Source organism: Bombus vosnesenskii, unplaced genomic scaffold (assembly GCF_011952255.1).
Source record: "Bombus vosnesenskii isolate JDL3184/JDL3185 unplaced genomic scaffold, Bvos_JDL3184-5_v1.1 scf7180000013298, whole genome shotgun sequence".
NCBI classification, from domain to species: Eukaryota; Metazoa; Arthropoda; class Insecta; order Hymenoptera; family Apidae; genus Bombus; species Bombus vosnesenskii.
The window spans coordinates 1,621,825-1,640,561 of record NW_022882948.1 but is presented as its reverse complement, the minus strand read 5'-3'; the positions used below and the strand labels follow the sequence as shown (position 1 = coordinate 1,640,561).

Here is an 18,737-nt window from a genome sequence, read left to right as displayed (position 1 = left end):
ATCTAATCACTTGTAGACATATTTCAATTCAAAATATCTCAACACATCCAAAGTTCTTCATCTGGAACGTAGTCTATGTTGTATAACTGTCATTTATATACCTAAAACTGTACACAAGTACTAAACCTATAAATAGGATGTTTTGGAAACTTCAATGTAAACGATTCAGAGTAAAAGAATCTATTTGAACTTTCGACAGTGTTTGATTATATGTAATTATACTACTCTTAAGAATTTTCCCAGTAAGTGATTGAAAGAGTGCTAAAAGAATGAATGTGAAACACGCAATTGTAGTGATCGTTGGAGGAGGAAGCGGTATCGGTTGCACCTGTGCTGAACAGTTTTTGAGTTACAAGGCTGAGGTAATTCTTTGTTGACTGTAAAAATTTGGTTGACGGTAAGGATGAAAATTTAAATTTAAATTTGTTAGATACGTTCGCGATCTGGTTATTTTCGTTCAAGTATTAGATTTACCGAAACGAAGAAAGTTCTGAAATAAAAAAATATCCTCGTACAAAATCTGGTAATTTTTATTCAAATTGTATTCGTAATTTCGTTCAGTTCGTGGCAATTTTGGATTTACCAGACTCAAATGGAAGAGTCGTAGCGGATACATTGGGCATTCAGCATGGTTCACACCGTGTGGATTTTTTCGCCTGTGATGTCACAAAGGATGAGCAAGTACATGGTAAGATACGATAAGTAACAAGAGTAAATTGAAGCTTATTTCATTAGAAAACAATATCAAAATCAATAGATCGATTTAATTTAAACAGCGAGCTTCGATAAGATCACACAATTGTTAGGGAGCTTCGATATTCTCATCAATAGCGCAGGAGTTTTGACCAATGGAGAAAATTGGCAAAGCATGATAGATGTGAATTTCGTAAGTATATCGTCGTATACTTTTTAAATTGTAAATAAATAAATTCAACTATTACTTATAGACGTGGATGTTTATGCATTCATGGGAAATTAGACGTACTAGTAAAAATTAGATACCGTATATGCAAAAATAAATACAATACTCAGCTAGTTGCTTTTGTAATGAATTTTTCAACAGCCAAGTAACTAATCCCGATAGAGTCGATCAATTTCATTTCTATGTGATTCGATTAACTATTTGTTTCGACGCTAATAAATAATCATTGCAGACTGGACTTGTACGTACGACGCTAAAGGCCATCGATTTAATGGGTAAACACAGAGGTGGCAAAGGTGGCACAATAGTAAATATTTCCTCCCTGGCTGGTCTGACACCTGTAATTTATTATCCAATTTATGCTGCAACGAAACATGCCATCGTTGGATTTACCAATAGTTTAGCGGTAAAACTAGCTTTAAAAAACACACACACGCACACGGTTACTTAAAGCGTGATATATTATATAATTATTATACTATTAAATAATAAAATAATTTGAACAATATTTAAAAAATTAATATCGACATTACAACGATCGATTTTATTAAGGAAACATTAAAATATGCTTAAAATATACCATTCTTTTATACAGCTCAGTTACAATGAAACTGGCGTTCGTATGATGCTGATGTGCCCTGGCCGTACACACACTCCCTTCATCACAAACTTGTACAACTTTGAAAATCCACATTTAAATTTCATTAACGTTAATAGAGCGTTGATGTGTTTGAGAACAGCGGGTAACCAACAGTAAGTATTTTAGGAAATATGAAATAGCCGTCTTAGGATCATAATAATTTAATATTTAATACTCATATAGTAGGTTTAATCTATTAATCGAAGTGTAAAATATTTATACAACTAAACTCACAACAATCTAAACGTAATAATTTTTTAACAAGCACGAGGCAATTGTCGTTAAAGTATTCGTGTTGCTAATGAAATTTTCTGAAGCAAATACGTAATAATGATTATTCTTTTCTTTACTGAAAATAATAAGCGAGAAAGATAAGGTCCTTCGGTATTTTTAGACGTTTAGCGAATTATATAAAAAAAATTATTAATTTGTACTAATCTTTCATTTTCATAGGCCAGAGTGCGTGGCCAAAGCGATAATCCGGTTGATGGAGAGAGAAGGAAATGGCGCTATATGTTTGGTACACGATGGGCAACCACCTTATGTCGTTAATGTTCAGACACTCGATAGTTTAGTGAAGCGTCCCCTTTAGAGATAAACTACATCATATTTGCGAAATCTATAAGTATAAATCACGTAAAGTTTCTGTGATTTCTTATCCATCGATAATACGATAATTTTATCGATCGTCGCCTTAATATTTGATTTTAATTAATCGGTATATTTCGCGATTGATAACAAATACATTAATACGTTATTACAAACTATCCTAAATGCAAATGTATCGATCGAGCTTATGGACTGGCAAAGTAAAAATTTTCTATGTTGTTTTGTGCAAATATTTTTATAAAGTTCTGTAAAATAAAATATTAGCAACTGCAAAAATGGAAACAAGAATGTCCTTTTTTCGTAATGTGATCTTCATAACGTAATTTTATTTCATCTTATTCGTCCCTTACCGATCAAATCTAATAAAATGATTACACCATGAATATTTGTACAAATTCACATTTTTGCAAATACTGACAGACAAGTGAAAGTTCAGTGCAAATGTACTTTATCTCAAAAATATTGTATGATGCGTTATGATCTTGTCATGTGTTTACACGAATCGCTAAATTCCATGAGATACAAGAATTTGAAAAAAAAAATTAATTTTAAGCTGCAGTTACGTTATTTACCATAAAAAGTCTATCGTAATGGAGCACTTGCGAAGGATCAAGTAAATTCGAATAATAATTGTTAAAATCATTAAGAATCACTATCCTATTTGAAATTGTAAACTATAAGAAACTCGTATATTTAATATAACAATCTCATTAAATATTCTTTTTCTCTACATTCGCAAAGTTTCCTCATAATCGGTTCAAATATCCTCGACATTAAATTTCTGGCTGTATTTCTTCTCCTTTGATTCTAGAAACGCCTTGAATAATCCCATATATCAGATTCAAATTTTGATCAATTTCTTATCTAATTTACCTGTAATTTTTTTCATTCAGTTTTAAGTCGAAAGATTACACATATACTTATGTAACAGTCAGCTGTTTTTAACGAGTATACTCGTCATAAAGAAATGGCAATATTTTGTATTACGACGAGCCTTGTCAGTAATAAAATTAAAATGTAAAATAGTCGTTTCATTGTAACTAAATTCTATATTGTAACAGTCACACGTACTCTGTGTTTGACGAGTATACTCGTCGTCGCTTACTTTTCGCGACACGTTTTAGGTGCACGCTTTTCAAAGAGGTCGCAACACCAACCTAATGCGTACTTTCGCGAGCAAATAAATATTTCCTGTATAATACTTCTCCTCTTACGCAGCGTTGTAACTCAATAAATCGACAGAAATAAACACGGCGTTTGCGGATACCATGGCACCTCGTGCCGAATTTTTTCTCCATCGATCGGCGTATAATTCGATCCTGTTTACCCGCGGATTCGCGGTCACGTTACCCGTCAGATGACCACGAGAGACATACGATCTCGATACGATTGATTCTCGATTTCTCGTATTTCATCGGTCACCGTTGTCACCTGTCGCCGTAAGAACCAGCCGCCAAGATATATTCGATTCGCGAGGTTTCGCGCGTGAACGCCGCGGCAACCACCGTCGTATCTGTTGAGAAATAAAACGGGGAAACATTCGTTTCTTTGCCAGCGATCGATCATGAACATCGAGGGTAAGATCGCGCTTGTCACCGGCGGGGCGAACGGAATCGGCTTCTGCGCCGCCCGAAAACTCCTTCGAAACGGAGCGAAGGTAATAAAACTTAATAAATTGTAGCAACGATGGTTATATAGTAAATGCAGAGAGTTTCGATTCTTAATCTTGTTATGTTCTTTCGCTCATTTTCTACGCAATTATATTTTTCTAACGTTAGGAGATGTCCTAAGTTTCAACAAAATATGGAAACATACTTATTGGTACGCATACTCGATTCTATGTTGAATATCATCTTTGATCGTACAAATCATGTTTGTTGATAGAACGAGAGTGAGATTGAAATATAGAAAGTTGTTGAAAATCGCAGCAGCGTTAGGAATCGAAATTCTCATAACCTGACTATTCGTCTTAATCCATTTAGGAGCAATAACTTATATAATGTCACATAATGTCACATGTTATGTTATATAACGTTATAGTATTGGCAGCACCTTGATTATCCCAACTGATTAGTTTCGATCAATTAAAATATACAATAGTTAATAAATTAATTTTAACATCGTGGCCAAAGTGCTGCGTAGGATTGAGAATAGTTGGTTGCAAGTAGCTTTGTACGTAGGTGCAAACCTTTATTGAGAAATAACACAAAAGTCGCGCGCAATTGACTTGACCTCTATACGCGAATTCGTCTGAAAGAATGTGTTCTAAAATTAGTATAGAGGAATATATGTATGTATGTATATAATTCCAATTATAACTAATAATATCGATAAATATCAGATAAGAGGCTTTTCTCGATTTTATCTGCAGGTTTGATGATGCTATTCAAAAAGAAGATATAAGATTAGCTTATCGATCGATCAGGTAAAAGTCGTAAGAACACTGCACGTCTAAAATCAGCACTTGGAAGAGATTTTCGGAAACAGTACGAAGGACCACCCTAAGAGTTCGTACAAATTCTTCGTCTCTGCTTCGAAAATAACGAATTCCATGGGGAAGTCGCGAGGATCGTTGAGATTCTAATTCTTTTGGAATAACGTTCCAATCGGTAACCCTAGAAGACTGAGATTGTCGATCGACAAACTGACCCCTGGGAGGAGAAGAAAGTCAAATAGGGGTAAACATGATTTTCAAGCGACTACATCGATAATCACAGTCATTCGGGTCACAGTTCAGTTTTAAAGTCAAGTTTATCTGTAGAGTCTATGTTTGACTTCGTACACGAAGTTTTAATTCAAAATTGAGTCAAGAGACTCGATCATACATGTGTTTCGATTAGACAAGATTGGGTGGTCCTTCTGTCCCTACCAATCTTTTTTCATCCAATTTTTTCAAATTCGTATGAACATAGAAGTGTTCTATGGTAAATGTCCAAATCCTCTGAGCGAACCAGCTGCGCGTGATAAGTGTACTTTTATATATTTTAGACGGTAGCTCTGTTGGATCTGAACGATTCCGGCGGTGAGAGCGCAGCCGCTGAATTGAACAACGAGTATGGCAAAGACCGCGCTATCTTTATCGCCTGCGATGTGTCAAAGAGCGAAAAACTTAAAGGTACTTGCAAATTATTAAAGTTTTCTTTATCTCTTGATAAGATTTAGATTACTTAGATACGATTACCGCGGTCGTAAGAAACGAGGGCACAAAGCGAAAGGAAAAATCGTAATATCATAATAACCGATACATCTCGAAAGCATGTTCCAAGCATAATACTGAAATAAATCTATATAAGCTGGAACCGATGGAGCGATCGTTTTCTTCTAAATCAATGTTGTCAAACAAACGACGATCACAATAGAAAATTTCGTGAAGATAATTGTTACATAATATACTCCAAAGTCAATTACCACGAGTGAAATGATAAAAAGATAAATGGCACTTTATGTATAATGCTTACGTAGCTTTTATGTATTTGTGTATATCTAGATACTTTTTACCCATTAGCATAAATATGATTTAATCCGTAATAAAATTTGCATTTTACGAATCCACGTGTAATTCTAATGTTTATCGAGTGTAGGAGTGTAGGAGTTTATGTCCAATAATTCATTGATACATTACATTTTTATTTACCCTTTACAGAGCGTTTGAATGAATAATATTTATCACTAAATTTAATTTATACGCAGAATCGTTCAAAAAAGTTATCGACATGTACGAGACACTAGATATTCTCGTCAACATCGCGGGCATTATGGACGACGCGGATTGGGAAATAATGGTCGATGTCAACTACGTAAGAGATTTCTGCATCCTGCATACAAATATTATATAAATAAATATATATATAACTGTTGTTACTTAAGGTGATACCGCGACTAACAAGTATTTCCACGCCTACCCCATAATTCAGTATTTGACAAATGAAATCACGTGCCCAAAATTTCTGCTTTCCGAATTCATTTACATAATTAGCAAGAAGTATGCAAATACCGAATTTCTTTCTTAATTTTTTGAACTTCGAGTAGCTTATTCAAATTATTGAAAGATCAGCAGCCTCTTCGATGGCATTCGTTTAACTTCATCTATATGTAAAATTAAAAGACAATTATTATCGTGATAATAATCTCATCCACGATAATTGATGTTTGAGGATTAATACCGTTTTGTTTGCCGTTGATAGAAAGGCATCGTTCATGGAACTATCTTGGGATTACATATTATGGGGAAGTATAAGGGTGGCAATGGTGGAGTCATCGTAAACATGTCCTCTGTAGCTGGCCTCGAGGGCATCCCTATAGCGCCAATTTATGGCGGAACGCAGTACGCCATTGTTGGTTTCACTCAGTCGTTGAAGGTAAAAAAGCAAAAGAAATTCTGCTTTGAATGGCAATATACAAAAAATGAAAATTTAAAATACATGAAAATACTTTGCGCTTTATTTTGCTTTTATGTCTCGTACTCAATACAAAGTTATTTCAAAAATGTCTAGCAATATTCTGGATACGTTTTGGACATATTTTCTGAAATCTGAATCTTCTAAGTTAAAATAAACATGAAATTGAAATTTTTAAGATGTCCCAGAAAATGTATTTTTTCCCAGTTGTCACACTTTTAAAATAAAATAGAACATACACATCTACGCAATAAGCTTTTGTAATTTCTATGTACGTATGTAAGTGCGTACCTTCTTAAAGGAGTGAAAAATTCTCACAAGTGCCATTTCTGTGGATTTCTCAAAGAAAACATTTTATTCTCCAACATAGCATTATTATGAGAAAACTGGTATCCGTATGCTGACGATATGCCCTGGATTAACGACCACAGCTATGGCTGCCAGATTTATGTCCTCCAAAGAACACGCTATGGATCTTCTCGACGAAGAAACCGCGGCTATGGCAATGGCCACCATGCAGAAACAACCGTAAGCAGAGTGTACAATTGTTCATATTAAAATTCCATGAATTTTTTGAAAAAACAGCTGCAGCATCTAACATATGTTTATTTGCAATATTATACATTTCTAATTTCCAATTCCTCAATTTTCAATTTTATACAAAATTATCGTACAAAAAGATCATTTATTTTGTCGTTGCAGATGAAGTAGCTTATGGAAATCTTAACAAAACTTTCAAAGTTTGCAGCTTTCGTTGAAAATAATATCACGTAAATTTGGCTATTTGTCACTCGGATTTAGGAATTCCCTGTTCTTTACGTATCATTTCAATTCTGCTGAAAGTAAATTATGTATATCTTATTTAAAATTCCTTTCCCTTTACTGATTTTCCATTTTCCATTCATACTGGACACTGATTAAACAACATATCATTGTTTGATGTTCAAAAAAAAATATTTACTTAATATCTAAATACCAATACTTAAAATACTACCACAATATAATTGGTTCTGAAAAATATAGAGTATATCTTATCTTATCTTATCTTATTATATCTGAGAGAATAGATTATCATAGTTCAATGAATTATTTCACATATTAATTTCAATGTACACGTGATATTTTGACTCGTCTGATTCCATTAGAAAATGCATCTATTTGAATGAAATAATATTTGTTAACAGGCCAGAACATGTAGCCACTGCTATTATCCAATTAATCGAACACGGGAAGAACGGCGCCATTTACGTCATCGAAAACAATCAACCTGCATACGCGATCGAAATTCCTAGTTATAGCGCCTTAAAAGTCCCTATATAGACATTAATGTAACCAGAGGGACAAACCTAGTTAAAATATTATCAATTAGATATTAATTTCACTTATGGATAGCAAAAATCGGTTGAATTCGATTGCTGTATCTTTCCTTTTTCATTCAAAATTTATATTAATAATATTTTCGTTATATATATTTAGTTGTTAAGCAAAATAATTAAGCTGAAACTTTACCGATATTTGAATGACTTGGAAACGCGCGTTTCTTGCCCGCCATCTTTGTGACATCACGATTCTCTATATATGGTGTACGCTCATGTACATATATGACCATACTCTGATATGTAGTTATGTATGTAAATTAAGTTAAAAAAATCCAAGTCTAGCGCCGTTATATACGTAAGTTCAGTACGTGTTTCTCTTTAATTTCTAATTTTGTTTGTAATTTTCTTCTTCATTAACGTTTAAGGAAAGAAAATATACATTGCTAATTATTGTTTACTGAATCCCTTAACATAATCAGTTCAATATGTACAGCAATCGAGTCATAATTCACTTAGATATTTCATATTTACTATTTTGTAAGTGTTATTATTTGATTATGTATATAATATTTATGCAAGTTCGTATTATTGGATATGTAATTGAAAGAATATAATCTAGGTAAAGAATAATTTTACCTAGCAAATAGTATAACGAGTACTATAAATGCTTTGGATGTTTTATATACCTTTGTATATTATACGAACTGTGTACGTGTATTTTCTTTTCTCTTAATTTTCTATAATTTAAGAAGTGAACTAATCATACATTCTGGTATTAAGACACGCGTGATTTCCATAATTTATTATATTTTAAATACTCCTATCTCTGTTGCAAGCAGAAAGCAGAAGCTAGACAAAAATTTTGGGATTCCCCTTCTTAATATTAGAATATAAAATACGACAATGTAAATTGTCTGAAACACCGTTTTAGGCGAAATGTTTCGTTGCTGAAAATTTATAATAAATCTCACTGTTCAATACAAAATTATAGTTAAAAGGATAATAAATGTAATCTATGTTAATGATTATTTATTTATTTATTATATAATGTTTCAAGTGTCTCCGTTTGTTACAACTACAAGTAACAGCGTGATGTAATGTACATTATAATTAAAACGGAAGAAGAAAAGAATATATGAAAGTATAAAACCATGAAAAAATACATTCTATTCATTTTAACTGTACGCGATTTATTTTTATCAAATGATTATTCTTATTACGAAAGGCGCGTGTAAGATCAGATCAAAAAGGAGTAAGACAGATTACTACATATACAGGGCGTTGATTTTAAATCGAACATCCAAGCTATTTCTGTTGTTAAATGCTAACAATAACAAGGACTGACTAATTTTATTAGACTTTTTTAATTTTATTAGATTTTATTGGACTATCGTTTTGCAAATAAGCAAAGACGCAAAACGGTATTCCTGTGTTCATGTTTCCTTGTCATTTCTTGTCTTTCAATAAAAATAAGGTTAACATATCTCTCTCAAACTAATCATTTTTAGACAAAACTATATTAATATTTTTTGGAGAGAACAAAAAAGAATATCACAAAGACTGGTGCATAAAGAAAGAATATGTAGATCGACTGAAGGAAATGTGAATGACTTTGCAGGGAACTGCCAGGATAGCCTTCAACAATATCTATGAAGCTTCTTATCGTTAGTAAAATTTGCTTACCTATAGTAGCGACGCAAATAACTTAGATTTTCGACTTAAAACCCCTTATATCTATGTTCTTACATGTTAATCGAAATTACGTATTTATGCATATGCCCTTTTATATAACACATTGCTCCATATTAATCTTTCCAAAACATATATTATTTTACATAATTTCATTCTGTAATCAGTCCTTCTTTGATTTCGAACGTCCATTTATATCGTCTACTGGAAAACCGAATATTTTGCAAAAACCACGGTAAGCGTTTCATGAAAGTGGTTATCGATGTTTCTTTCTTTAATTCAGAGTTATTCGAGTTCTTTCATTTTCATTTTTATTTTCAATTCTCGAGTCAGTAGCTTTTTATTTCAGTTTAGATATCGACTCTGATAACCAACGATAGTTACAGTATGATCGTTACTCAATGTACATATTGCCAATTATCGTTAAACAGAAAATGTTGTTTCGAATGAAATCGAATCGAAAAAAATGTTTCATGAAAAATAGCTCCATAAGACAGGATGACGAATCGAAAATTTGCATTTTTTCCATTCATTGATCAATTAAATAGGGACAATATTAACTTAGTAACGACAGAATTCTTTTTCTATGAACTTTTCTTTTTTTCAGCTTTATGAATAATACATTGAAAAAGAGTACAAAATACATATTCACGTAAGATAGATGCTAGATGATAATATGAAAACATAAGAAATACCGTAGTCTTCCACCAACGTCACAAACGTGATCTTCTCCCACTACTTCTTGCTATCACTATCATTGCAAATCAACCAATAGGAAGATTCTGTCGTAAATCTTATATATCTTAGTTACCTTATAAAACCTTTTCAAGCAATAGACATATCGTACAGAACTGGCGAACGAGAAATATTATTCTCACACTTCGTATCGTCGTAAACAAGAACACTGAAAGTACAGTCAGCATGTAAGAGAGTGATATTTCATCATCGAGTGCAGAAGATTAATAAGTCTAATTCTATAAATTAGTCAAAGTCAGAATTCTGAAAGAAAGAACGTTACACATTCTTTGCTTAGGATCTTTTTCACTTGTTTTCTTGCTTCTTTTCTTCACGGATCGATAATGAAGAGGAAAAATTTCTTTTCAGACAATGAACAACGTACAGGACAAGACAGTTTTAATCACCGGTGGAGGCAGTGGACTCGGTTTAGTTTATGCTGAGAGATTACTGCAAGATGGAGCGAAGGTAAATTTTCATAAATAAATCATGAAAATCTTCACTTCCTGCCACGGACTTATTATTTGTTAAAAATAATGATATCGTTTATAGGTAGTTGCTATCATTGACCTAGAAATCCCGTCCGCAGAAATCGCAGTGTCCCAATTGGAAATAGAATTCGGCAAAGGAACCGCCAAATATTTTCCATGTGATGTAAGCAATGCTGAACAATTCGAAGGTATTTTGAAATTAGCTACTGCACATAGCATTCGTTCTCTGTCGTTTTTCAAAATAACGTCATTTGTCGCCGTTATTTGGGTTCTCGATTTAACGTATCGATCAAATCTTTTGTTATTGATGATTGTGATTTTCCAAAAAGAAAAAAAACCAACCAAAAGAATGTGCGAAATCAGATACAATTATCTTGTCGATCATTTGTCTTTATAGATTGAAATTAGATAGTTTATATACTTGTATTAAATATCCTGTAACATTTATATATATTTTCAAATTTATTTCTAACTTGACTAATGATATACTATAACATGATAATCGCGTTTCATAACAGTGATAATGTAATTTTACTTTGTATCATTAATTGACAATTAAGAAAGGATAATTATTTATTTATTCTTTCTCAGTTCATCGGGTTATGATTTACTGTAATTTTGCAGCAACCTTCAAAAAAGTTTGGGACACTCTGGGTGGCCTGGACATTCTTATTAACAATGCTGGTTTACTTAATGACTTAAAATGGCAGCAAACTATTGGCGTGAATATTGTAAGTACAACATTTCTACGAAAGACAATATCACAGTCTGTTGAGATGTAGAGAAGAGTAAGTTAAAGTATTTGTTGACAAAGAACGCTGTCGATCTCTTGAGCTTTATAAGCATATTCTGAAATTTGCATACTTCATGCTGTAAAACCGAAGAAATAATATCGTTCGTTACTTGCTTCCCGTTAAAAAAAATTATTATTTCGTATTTGCATGTTTTGTATTATCATATATGTAATTAGAAAAATTACAACATCAATGATGTAGAAAGAAGATAGAAGATAGAAGTGATGTATAATTAACGAAAAATTTTATAAAGTAAAAACTCTATAAAAAAAAGAAATGTGGTTAAATGATTAACATTAGCTTCAAATTATATACAAGGTGATTGAAACAATTATTCTGAAAAATGCATTGGTATGTTTCGTGTTGTAAAATTGAAAAATCATTTAACACTATGACGATCGACTGGTTTCAAAGGATAGCTTTTACTATGTTTATAGAGAAACTTAATAATTTCAACTGAATATATTATATCTCAGATGACAGCTGAAAACCATTTCTATAGATCTGTAAACGGACGACTTTAAATTTAACGTAAAGTTATTAGATATACCGTGGATGTATATCGATCTTTGTTTTGTACTTCTTTCTTTGCCTTCGATACTTTATCCTTCCATACTTTTTATTTATTTAATTTATACTTTATATATTTTTTTATGTTACATACATTACGTACATTCTGTACTTCTTTGTATCCTTAAATTTTCGTTTGTAGCTTGGTCATAGTAATAATTACGCTAATAATTGAGCCATTCAAAAAGCATATTCGTGTTCTCCACAAATTCTCTTCATTTTTTATGTCATCCTCACAATAGGATATTAATCGTATACTTATGTAATGTAGCAACGAAGTTAACACGCATTTGATGAGTTCGTCTTTCTGGAAACTCAGTTTAGAAACTAACATGACACCACTATAACATCATTGGTAATAACATTAATTTCTAATCACTAATTTTTGATAACGTTAATCGGTATTAATGTTGATTAGTAATTTGATCAATTGTTTCAATTTAAGAACGGCGTAATCCAAGGATCTTTGCTCGCTTTGGATTATATGGGCAAACACAAAGGTGGCAAAGGGGGCACCATAGTAAACATCGCATCGATCATGGCTCTGAAAATCTTCTCTGAAGTACCTATTTATTGCACCACTAAACACACTGTCTTGGCGTTCAGCCGTTGCATACAGGTAACTATAATGCATACAGAGTGAGTCGAGGCACGTAAAAAGCACGATAAGTGCTGGTTCAGCATTCTAAAATAAAAAAAAAGCGTTCATATAAATACATTCCCGACGTATGATCTCGTTCTTGAATAACAGCTTGTTTTGTGTTTACCTATAATAGTCACATACCTACGTTCAGTGAAATTGTTCCAATTTCCCAACAAGGCGTCGTAGATCGTCGAGTTTGTTCGAACAGCTTACAATTTTTTACGATTTGTAGGCAATTTTGGTCGCCAGATTGACGGTGATTTTCAACGCTATCAACTGACGTATCAGAAGCAAGAGACCTTTTAATTCCATCGTAGCTGATAATCGAATGAATTCATTCTCTTTCGATCGAATGATTATGGATTGAATGAATCGAATAAAACCAGCACGATCTATCATCCGTTTGCCACGAAATCGTACATTTAAGTAATTTCGTATTACAAAATAAACACAAAACTCGAAAACAAGCTGATAGTCAGTGTGTGTTCATATGAATTTTCCTTTTTACTTTAACGTGCTGAATTAACACTTACCGTACATCAACCCTGTATAAACAAATGTATATTGTCAGATTGAACAAACGACTGATAGAGATTCGTGGCCATAACTTTTGCCAGTTTTGTCATAGGATTCATTTTCAGAAAATTAAATATAAATTTAGAATTAACAAGTATACATTAAATACTTTGTGTCGATTCAATTTCTTATATACAAGCTATATATTGTAAGCCCTATATGCATTGGTTTGTTCAAGAATTTCCATTTTGTACGTCGTATTTATTACAGCATTTATATACTAATTGATTCCAAGTAAATGTATTACATTTCATAACGTTTGACAGTACTATCGTATGACAAAGAAAAATTGAATGCTATGTAAATGAAAAATGGAATCTGATAAGTAAATGTACTACGTTTCATAACTTTTGACAGTAGTTTCGTATGACAAAACAAATTTAATGCTATGTAAATGAAAGGTGGAATCTGATAAAAAAGTAACGTTTCATTGGATAACGACAGTGTATAGAAATACTTTTTGTAACTTCGCAAGAATGCTGCCCCAAAAATTTATACGTTTATACCAATTGTTTCAGGAACACTTTGATAAAACTGGCGTTCGTGTTCTTGTACTTTGCCCTGGTGCCACAGCAACGCCGATTTTAGATGAAATGACAGAGAAATCTTTAGACTTTGTTGAAAAGAGTGCTATTAAAACAATGCAAGAATCACTGCTGGTACAACCGTAAGTACTCACTTACATGTTACTCACTTCGTTTCACAGTTTCGAACATAATCTGAAGCTGTTTGAATATAGAGGAAATGAAATGATGCCCTTAATGTAATATAAATGATATTACAGAATATTGTTTTTGTTTTTATATTACCAGAACGCAACACGTAGGAAGAGGCATGATACAGTTTCTCCTGAAAGGTGAAAATGGAGCTGTCTGGGTTATTGAAAACAAAAAACCACCATACGCTGTTGAGTTTCCACCTTTCAAAAAAGTGGAGGTGAAGCTCTAAAGATGAATGACTAATCTTTTGTATTGTATTATTAACTTGTCCCATTTTGTACTTAAAGAGAACCTCTGAAACAACTGAAATTCAAATAATGGTATTTGAAGTACTTTATCAAATTGCAAGCTACACGCAAGCATACGTAACGTAAAAGCGACATTTTTCTTAAAACAAATAAATTATTAAAAGCGAAAACCTACCGTGTCAGATAGATTTTTCACGTTATATGCGAAAAGCGATATCTTTAAGAATTGTAACTAGAATTGAGTATAAGAATATTGCAGGAAATAAACGCTGCTATATAATTACTTTATTGATCAAAATTATTTGATAGGAGATCGCCTTTAGAGTATAAAGTGAAAAATCTATCTGGCCAGAAACTTTTATACACCACTGTAAGTCACAAAAATATTCACTTTTTCGTAAGTAAAATGAAAATTAAACTTACCACTAAGTAGAACTATTTCAAAGATCGACCAAAAGCGCTAAACTACACGTCGAAGCTTCTCGCGGTTCTCGTAAGCAATAAAGATCAAGGGACGTCACGTTTTGCAATGGATCATCGATGCGGATAACGAAAGATTCGTGCCCTCGTTAAACATGATGGCGCGCAAGAGGTCGAAGATCGCGACACGAAAACAACTTCTTTCGTATCAGCTCGATACGAAATACTTTCAGTACAGAAACACATCCAGTAGCTACTAAGACACTGTCTGTTTCGATTTTCAATTTCAATAATTCACCTTTAGATTTCTTCCTTTCTTCTCTCTCTCTCTCTCTCTCTCTCTCTCACGCGCGCTTCTCTTTAGATTCTTTTATCTCTCGTTTCCCTATCTACGTAAATGAGACAATTAAAACAGCAATCATTTTGCAGTGAAAATCGCGCGAGGCTGTTTCACAAACGTTTTAAGTTTACCATATCGCGTATTTGATCGACAAGTTTGACTCTTTTAAAAGGGAACCATATGGTGAAAATAATTTACAGTACTCCGAGTACACGATTCCTTTCGTATTTATATTATTTTGGACGAAAAGAAAGTGTCGGCTATTTATTTCATATTTTTCTTCGCGACAAAGGCATAATATAGTAAAATATGCAAATCAAGGATAAAAGAGTCATTGTAACGGGAGCTGCAGGTGGCTTGGGCATGACTATTAGCAGAGAACTGCTGCGAAATGGTGCATCCGTAAGTACTTGTCATCTTGATAATCATTGAGAAACTTTCTGAGAGAGTGACATGTTCGTTTGATTTTCACAAGTATGAAGAGAACCAAGTTCTTTGAGAATTCTCTATGATAATCGATTCAAAAGTAGTTGATATAAAAAAAAAAAAACTAAAACTAAAACACTTGCAATACAGTTTACTCGATTCACCATTTTATCTTACGGACTTTCTTTTTTCTCAAAAACTCTTCTATGATAACCATGACTGCAGAAAGAAAATAAAACAAAGTTTAATACTTTAACGGAGAGTGTCTGTTACAGAGATTAGAAAAGATATAAAAGATTTACGCTAAACGTGGATGCGTGTACTCGTAATGAAAAATAATTGCAGGTAATAGCAATGATAGATATCGAGGAGGTAGCTGGCAAGGAAGCGATGAACGTGCTGAACGCAGAATTCGGCCGCAATCGTGCTATATTCTTCCAGTGCGATGTCGCGAACAATTCCGAATTCGATGGTAATTATATTTTTATACAATATACAATGCAAGTTTTCATGCGCGACGTTGTGACCGACGACAATGAGTTTGATTTTGTCTGAGATTGTTAAACGTCGTTGAAGAAACCGATGAAGTGACTTTTTAAGAAATTCGTGAGAGATGGTTCGACCTCTTTAAAAGGGAACTCTCTAAATACTTTGGTTTTTATTTTCGTTTTCTTCAAATATCGATAGTTATCCTAATCAATTCGATATATTATGTTAATTAATATGGATATGTTTTAGCACGCAAAGTTATTGCCAGGTACCGTATAAATCATTACAGATTATTTCGATTACTAGCATATTTATTAAGATACTCGTTGATTAATTATTGATTCACGTTACGTTTTAATCAACTATCCAAATACCTGTTCCTTCGGATCTACGAAAAATAGTAGCGTTAAATTATGCTTGATTTGAGTAACAGATACTTTCAAGAGAGCTGTGAAGACACTCGGCGGTCTGGAGATTCTAGTGAACAATGCTGGTATCATTAACGAGAGCGATTTCACTAAAACCATCGATGTAAACGTGGTAAGCAACAGCAAGAACAACGACGTTTGTCCGAATGTAATATTCTTGCAACAGAATAGAGAGCTTAGGATCAAAGATCTAGACGATGGCTGGAACCATTCAAGTTTCTTTCACATTTCTGTTATCTCGGATTCTCGATTATTTAACTAATAAATTAACAAACAAGATAGAAAGAAAGATAACGCATAAATGTAAAAGTTAAAACCTAGGAGTTTCAGCGAAATTAAAAGTAAATTAAATAAACGAGGTAAAATAGCTTGAATAATTATATGATTTTCTATTGCATTACCTGCAAATAATTTCAACGATGAATAATTATTGACTGTATATATATAAAATCTTGCGACTAAAAGAAAAATATCTAGCATTTCATTCAGGAAAAACTGATCAGAAACAGCGTAATATCGATGATATCGAACGTCTTAGAATTTATTGTTGCAATTCGTTAATTGAGATCGATTTGCGTAGACAGCGGTGATACGAGCGACGCTTCTAGGAATCCAACAAATGCAAAAGGACTCCGGTGGCAAAGGCGGTGTTATCGTCAATATATCGTCTGTGGCTGGTCTGTATTCTTTATCTCAGCTTCCAGTATATTCCGCTACGAAACATGCAGTGGTTAGCTTCAGCCGTTCGTTCGCGGTACGTTATGGTTCATCGAGAAACGTCGTACACAGTTATTCTCAACTTCATGCCTGTCGACACTTCGATCCTTAATTTCGATGGTAATTTTGCAGCAACCTTATCATTACGAAAGGACTGGAGTAAGGATAATAGTGCTGTGTCCCGAGCTTTCTCAAATGTCCAATGTAAAAAATTCAGAAGTAAATCCGTCGCAAGATCAACTGATACAGAAATATTTCCGAAGGTATTTTCAACCAAGTAACAACAATTACAGAAATATTTGGTTTTGGAACTAGGTCCAAAGTTTGGAAGAATTTTGACAGAGCGTGTTCTTCGAATAATTAAGAAAATATTCGAATTATATTGGAATGAGAATCTTGTATCTTTTCTATTTGGAGAATCTTGTATCTTTTTTATTTGGAGAATAAGTTTGTTGCGATCGATTGGGTTTTTCTGAGAATTATAATATTTCAAAGATGAAGGAGAGCAGAATGGATTTTTGCATTTATGACTGTTGAAAGACTCTTTGAAGCTAAAATTCGAGCGTTAATTACACACTTTGGCAACGTTCGCCTAAAAATTGACGCTAACTCTTTAACTTTATCTAATACCTTTTTTCTTATTGTCGTTATTTCTATGTCCTTATTACTATTACCAAGCCGCTTTATTGTATCAGAGTGGACAGCGTGGCGCACGGACTGGTTTACGTGGTGAGATGCGCTCAGAACGGAAGTATATGGATCAGCGAGGATGGAAAACCTGTCTACGAGATACAATTGTTCGACAGCCTACCGCAAAAGCATAATGATTCCGTATTGGAAGAAAACGAGCGTAAAATGCAAATAGATTAAATCACTGAATTCTGTAAATAGACAATATTAATATGTTATGTGCGTGATGTATATATTATTTTGTATGTATTACTCTTACTCATGATGTTTTTTATGTTTGCATAATTTACGATAAAAGTATCTGAATGTAATAAATAAATAACGATAAGCAAAATACGCGTTTGTAATCGACCTGACAAATCAAACTACACGAAGAAAAAAAGGAAACGATATTGAAAGTTTCCGTAGGTTTTCCTATTATTTACATATTTAACACGTCATCTTTTTCTTTCATTATTTTATTTATATTATGGCAAACCCAAAGCGGATTGCGTTTAAACATTGGCATCGTTCGAAAAGAACACCGTGGTATAAAATTTTAATTTGGTCTAGATTTACGCATCTAACAAATACATATACACACTTATCTGTTTATTTAAACAAGGACAGATTTAATTTAACTTACTTATATCTCGTTCCAATAATTATGAATTTTCTCACAACTTACTTGATTTATGAAATCCTCGTATTTAGCAGGTTAAGAAAGCATACATCAAACAAAGACAGAAAAGGAAGTAATTACATCGTAATTACACATATGACTATCGACTTCTTCGCATGTCAGTTACACTATAGATAAACCAACTTTCTATGGTCGAAAAAATTCATGCCAGTTGATGTGCGCTATCATCGTGTGGCAACGTAACAAACAACGT

General features: G+C 33.0%; 3 protein-coding genes across 3 annotated transcripts; all 3 read left to right on the top strand.

Annotated features, from left to right (window-relative positions):
• LOC117233652 (15-hydroxyprostaglandin dehydrogenase [NAD(+)]-like) lies at window positions 1-2,535 on the top strand. Its single transcript, XM_033494148.1, has 6 exons — window positions 1-362; window positions 562-688; window positions 777-886; window positions 1,155-1,328; window positions 1,518-1,675; window positions 2,016-2,535. Exons 1-6 carry the CDS (start codon window positions 270-272, stop codon window positions 2,152-2,154), a joined length of 801 nt encoding a protein of 266 aa, XP_033350039.1. The 5' UTR covers window positions 1-269; the 3' UTR covers window positions 2,155-2,535.
• Window positions 2,536-3,628: 1,093 nt separating this feature from the next.
• On the top strand, window positions 3,629-14,635 carry LOC117233668 (uncharacterized oxidoreductase YuxG-like). Its single transcript, XM_033494168.1, has 12 exons — window positions 3,629-3,828; window positions 5,160-5,286; window positions 5,862-5,968; window positions 6,356-6,529; window positions 6,939-7,096; window positions 7,753-7,885; window positions 10,681-10,779; window positions 10,864-10,990; window positions 11,427-11,533; window positions 12,612-12,785; window positions 13,904-14,052; window positions 14,198-14,635. The coding sequence occupies exons 1-12, from the start codon at window positions 3,736-3,738 to the stop codon at window positions 14,331-14,333; spliced, it is 1,584 nt and encodes a 527-aa protein (XP_033350059.1). The 5' UTR covers window positions 3,629-3,735; the 3' UTR covers window positions 14,334-14,635.
• Window positions 14,636-14,901: 266 nt separating this feature from the next.
• LOC117233650 (15-hydroxyprostaglandin dehydrogenase [NAD(+)]-like) lies at window positions 14,902-18,195 on the top strand. The gene is made up of 6 exons (XM_033494147.1): window positions 14,902-15,514; window positions 15,884-16,010; window positions 16,461-16,567; window positions 17,036-17,209; window positions 17,305-17,435; window positions 17,868-18,195. Exons 1-6 carry the CDS (start codon window positions 15,422-15,424, stop codon window positions 18,040-18,042), a joined length of 807 nt encoding a protein of 268 aa, XP_033350038.1. The 5' UTR covers window positions 14,902-15,421; the 3' UTR covers window positions 18,043-18,195.
• The last annotated feature ends 542 nt before the right edge of the window (window positions 18,196-18,737 follow it).